The sequence below is a fragment of the Otolemur garnettii genome, unplaced genomic scaffold, assembly GCF_000181295.1.
Source record: "Otolemur garnettii isolate 467f Iridium unplaced genomic scaffold, OtoGar3 scaffold00110, whole genome shotgun sequence".
NCBI lineage: Eukaryota > Metazoa > Chordata > Mammalia > Primates > Galagidae > Otolemur > Otolemur garnettii.
The window spans coordinates 3874443-3880126 of NW_003852505.1; the positions used below are offsets into that span (position 1 = coordinate 3874443).

The 5684-nt window shown below is 41.5% G+C and overlaps 1 protein-coding gene across 1 annotated transcript in view; it reads right to left on the reverse strand.

Moving 5' to 3' along the window:
• Positions 1-4911, reverse strand: part of CUL4B (cullin 4B) — a 35198-nt gene extending 30287 nt beyond the window's left edge. The window contains exons 1-3 of the mRNA XM_023517408.1: positions 4788-4911; positions 3531-4070; positions 1320-1435 (exon numbers count right to left, since the gene is read on the reverse strand). Of these exons, the coding sequence (XP_023373176.1) occupies positions 1320-1435; positions 3531-4070; positions 4788-4815 (684 nt within the window). The 5' untranslated portion in view covers positions 4816-4911. The remainder of the gene's footprint in view (positions 1-1319; positions 1436-3530; positions 4071-4787) is intronic.
• Between the last annotated feature and the right edge of the window lie 773 nt (positions 4912-5684).

Here is a 5684-nt window from a genome sequence, read left to right on the forward strand (position 1 = left end):
GGCCCGGGCTGGATTCGAACCCGCCAACCCGCCAGCTCAGGTGTATGTGTCTGGCACCTTAGCCGCTTGAGCCACAAGCGCCGAGCCCAAGGTGTTTTTCACAAAAATTTTATTTGACTTACGTAAACAACCCTGGGAGGTAGATAGGGCAAATATTCCTTCTTATCATACAGAGTAGGAAACTAAAGGTTTAATACTTTGCCTGAGATCACAAGAGTTAAGAACAGTCAAAACTAGATCCCAAGTTTAGTCTTCTGACTCCTACTCTAGGTTTTGCCCATCACCATACTACCACTACAACTAATAGGAAAACCACAAGTAACAATAAATTGAACCAACGTAATTTCTTACAAGGTACTCATCAATATAAACCTCAAGCTACTGTACTCTAAAGTACTTTTTAATACGAAACTGTTGATGTTATAATAGAAAGTAACTTCTTGAGGCTGGGCACCTGTAGTACAGTGGTTACGGTGCCAGCCACAACTGGCCCGGGCCAGCTAAACAATGACGACTGCAACAAAAAAATAGCTGGGCGTTGTGGCAGGCACCTGTAGTTCCAGCTACTTGGGAGGCTGAGGCAAGAAGGCAAGAGAATAGCTTGAGCCCAAGAGTTTGAGGTTGCTGTGAACTGTGACGCCACAGCATGTCTATCCAGGGCAACATAGTGAGACTATGTTTCAAAAAAAGAAAGAAAGTAACTTCTTGAATTTGGTTATGTGCCTCAAAAACACAGTAGGGCAGAATTTCTCAGCAGCAAGAAGTTTAAATCAGTAGTCACCCTTGACATTGTATTTAAGTTAAACATTTCAAGTAAGGACCCATTTGTTAAGCAAAAGAAACATCTGAACCTCAGGCTAAGTTGCTATTCATTTCTAGGCTAAGCTGCGTCTTATAGACACAACATAAGAAAGAGTAAGAAAAAGAAATGGCAAAAGTTACTAACAGAAAGAAAGTAGAATAAAGGATGTGAAGAATATCTGCAAGTCCTGAGGCTTTTCTTATAGATAGATTATATAACTAAGAATTTCCACAATAACATGCTATCAGAAATCATCTTTGGGATCCATGCTGTAGGAATCCATTATAGGTAACTTCTATTATACTAAGGTACACCTGACTGTAATTCCTAATCAGAAGGGCCCAAGATAAGCCCAACTTACACTAGTATGATCATACCCACAGTTTATGTGAAAATATGTGAAACTGTAATTAAGAGGGAATCAAGTCTAATAGAAGACCCACTTCAGAAAGTAAAATGCATATATATCCCATTCAATTTATGTTAATCAAATCTGATTATCCACATTAATACATACCTGGTAGAGTTCTTCTAAATTGTATCTAATCGAAGTACTATTCTGAATAGCTTCTACTGCTTCTTTCAGTTTTTGCCAGGTTTCATCTGTGTAGTTTTCTGGTAATTTAGGCTTATCTAGATAACATGTAAAAGACTGGTATAAGAATAATATGTAGAATATAGTAACCAAAGAGCCACAAAATCCAATAGCATTACTATTTTTTAGAGTACACAGTGATCTTTATAACTATTATACCTAAATATTAAAAGATTATATTTAAGTTTAATATAAAGAAGAAAATTTGAAGCACCGTAATACTGTTTAGGTCATTTTGACTCACCTATTAAAACTGAAGGTGAGGTTTTTCTCCTATTGATTGTATTGCTTCAAAAAATAAAAATTCAAGAATGACAGATATAAAATAGCAATCCTCATCTTCATCATGTGTAAAACCTAACTCAACATAAATTTTGAACCCAAGATTTAAAATACTGAGTGTTTACTACGCGCAAGGTATTTTATAAACCTCTTAATTGTCCCAACAATGCCCTGAGGAGGGTACTATTATGCCTATTTTACAAACTGAGGAAACAGGCTAGAACTCATTTAGTAAGCTTGCATAAGGTCACCAAAGCTAGTTGATAGCAAAGCTAGGATTATAATTCAGGTCTCTTTAAGCCTCACATTTATTCAGCATCTACAGAAATGGAGAAAAACATCCTAACTCAGGTTCTAAACTACATTTATGAGCAAAGTGAAATTTAAAACAATTAAAACATCCAAGTAACTTCAGATCGATGTAGCATTTTCAGAGTAGAAACACGTTACTCTAGGCTTTAATTTAAACTCCACTGGCCAGCAGTGAGTGAAGAAAGTTTCCTAATTAAAACATCCAAATGCCTTAAAAAATGTATTTTTATTTTAGGAGGGAGAGAAAAACAAAATCTCTGAACTCAATTTGCAAATACAATTAGGATCATCACTCATTTCTTTAAAAAAATATCCTTGGCTAATTAAATCAATATCTTTAGGTGAAATAGTGAATACATTAGTCAATTACAATTCTTATTTACTTCAGAAAGCTCTACTATTAAGTTAGGCAGAAAACAATAGTCTTGAGAGCTTGGGGATGGGAGAAGAGTGATATTAAAAAGAAAGGGTTAAAAATAGACAGCACCATAACCCTTTGCTTGAAACAAAATAGAACATATTCCTGATTTCCACTAATATTGAAAACACAAGCATGGAGAACCTAATCTTCTCAACACTAACATTTAGCCACATAGCACTTATCTAGTAAACATTACTTCATTCATTTACTATTCTATTTAATAAATACTTTAGCATTAATTACCTACCAATTAAGGGTGTTGAAAAAGTCAGAAAAATAGAAACATTTTCAATAGATAAAATTAATTCAGGTTATGTGCATTTTCAAAAATTGATTTTTTATTTGCATCCAAGAATTCATAAAACTCTACATCACATATCCTAAACACAAGGATAAAACTTGCCTAAACACTTCTGGTCAATACTTTAAACCAATTTTAGTGATGAAAAAATAGAGGTAGTAAGTGCTTCTATCTTTAAACTAGTGGTACACAAATTTACTACTTCTGTGTATACACAGAATTTTTCATTTCCAAACCCTCCCCCTTTGGAAAGAAATGCAGATAGCGCAAAAAATTTTTCTCCAAATATTGCTCCCACAATAAATTTCATGAATATAGTATTGATTAGATTTAATTATAAATCTAATTAAAAATATTAAGCATGAAATTATCACCACTGCTACCAGTCCCTATTTCTAGGGACTAGAGAATGTGGCCTACTGAAGCACAAAAATAAAAATCCCAACAGTGCCAAGACTTACTATGCACCTGAAAAAAATAAACCTCTTTAGAATACAAATTTCTCACCTGTAAAATCCGGATCAATCATACCGATTGTCAGTGTTATAAGGAATAACAGATTAAATACAAGAGATTGAGAAAATCCTCAAAATACTGCACAGAAACACCCGATGTGATGTGCGCTTCAGCACAAGGATACTAACCACCCCCGGCAAATGAACCCTCTACCAAAAAAGGGACCTCCCCTCCTCCTCATTGATTATGCATAAAACATTAGGCCATCTCTATACTGTTTAATATATTAACATAAATAGAGCACGTGACCCCTCAAGTGTCAAATCCTTAGTAAGTGATTACGGATTTGGGGCTTGGTTACCTTTAAAGTTCTTGATCACTAACTTCTTAGCAGAGCCAGGTTTGCTGTTAGCAAAGCTAGAGACGGTGGTAGATGATTTGGCTAGGCCGTTTGCATGATGCACCGAAGCCACAGAGGAGATTAATATACTCTTATTTTTAAGTTGCTGCTGCTGAGATGTTGCAGCAGTTGGTGAAGAGGAGGAGGAGGAGGAGGATTCCTCAGCCATCTTCGCATCAAACCCTACAAACTCCAGGGTGTCTTCAAAACGCAGCTTCTTCTGTATCGGGTGGCTGGAAGAAGCCACCGAAACCCCCAGGCAGAAGGACGAGGTTGAAGGGGATGCCGAATCTCTGGGTTGTGAAGGAGGAGTGGAAGAGGAGGAAGAGGTGGAATCAAAGTCTTCTCTCTCGTTACTACTGTTACTGCTGCTACTGCTGCTGCTGTTTAACTTTCTCTTCTTGGCAGAGGTGGGCGGAGTGGTGCTGGTATTACCATCAGTGGCAGATCTGACCTCCTGAGCAGCAGCAGCAGCAGCTGAGGGATTGGGGGAAGAAAAACCTGTTGGAAACATGAAAATAGCGGGGTCAACAGGCAGAGGAGCATCAAAAACCTACGTTTATATGCCTGCGTGCGTGTAGGAGAGAAGGTGGCAATGCTAGAGGGGGAAGGGAAGAAAGAAAAGAGGAGAAACACAGAGGACAAGAAGGAAAGTGCAGGGGGGAGCTACACCGGGGGAATGGGAGGGTTTGGGAAGGCAGATAGGCTGACACCGGGAGTGAGCAGAACGAGGGGGAGAGCTAATGAGGAGGCTGACAGGTAAACGGCCGCGCCGTCCCCCTCCCCTGCTTTTCGATCTCTCTCCCCCTCTTTCTGCTGGAGCAACTCAGCGAGTCTGTGAGGCTGCAGCTCCTCCTCCTTTTCACCCTCTCTCTGGGAGGGGAGACGCTGTGGTTGGGGGGAGGAGGAGGGGTAGAGAAGCAGAGCTTGTTATTGTCAATAGCACAAGAAGCTAAAGATGGCGCTACTTCCGGTCACACGGTAGTGAGGGAGGGGCGACGACTGTCTCCGGAGTTGGGGGTGGAGGGAAGCACCGCAGCCACCCTGGGGGCGGGGAGCTGGCGCGTGGTGGGGCGGCGGGAAAGGGGCGGCTGAAGCACCCAAGACACTCTCTCTCAGTTACCCTTTTCTGTCAGCATCCTCCTCCCCTGGCCCTCCGGTAACTCCCACCTCCTCCTTAACGGTCCCGAAAGAAGCTTCGCGCTTCAGGGTCCTTACCGGAAGTGACTGGGCAAACACTTTTCATAGCGCCCAGCTCTCGAAGCCCCCAGGTCCGAAAGACTTGACTGGGGGGCGGGGGAGGGAGAAAAGGGGGGAAAGAGAAGTGGAAAGCGAGAAGGGGGTGGGCCTTCGCGACCACTTCGGAGCTACTGATTGGAGCTTTCTGTACAGGAGGGGCGGGGAGTAGCAGGAGAGGGAGCGGGAAGGAGCCCGAAAGGGGAGGAAAGGTGACGCGTGGGGCGGGATGAGGTAGCTGGGAAAAATGAGGAGGAGGAAGAGGTGGAGGGAGGATGTAAAAAGTAAGGGAATGGAAGAATGGAAACTTTCAAAGAGATAAAAGACTAAGGAGGGGTCGCAAGGCTAAAGGAGTAACCTGCAGTGGTGGAAAACATAATCATGCCATTATGCCCCCTGTTGGAGAGAATGTCACAATATTAAGTAAGATAAGATAAGAGAAGAAAATGAGCTTAGATATGAAGAAAAGGAGTTTTTGATTTCGTGCAGCTATAAATTGTTTTCTCTTTCATGTCAAGACACCACAGACCCAACAGTGAATAGACCTTGAATTTTGATAATTTTAATATTTTCTTCAGTAATGTAGGGTGTAAATTCCTTTTACCTTGACAGAGAGAGTCTCACAGCTCACAGCAACCTCCAACTCTTGGGCATTGCTCTACTGTCACCCTCAGTAGAGTGCTGTGGTGTCACAGCTCACAGAAACCTCAGACTCTTTGGCTAAGCTGATTCTCTTGCCTCAGCCTCTCAAGTAGCTGGGCCAAAACACCTGGCTATTTTTTGGTTGCAGTTGTTTAGCTGGCCCGGGCTGGGTTCTAACCCACCACCTTTGGTGTATGTGGCTGGTGCAGTAACCACTGCGCTACGGGTGTTGAGCCT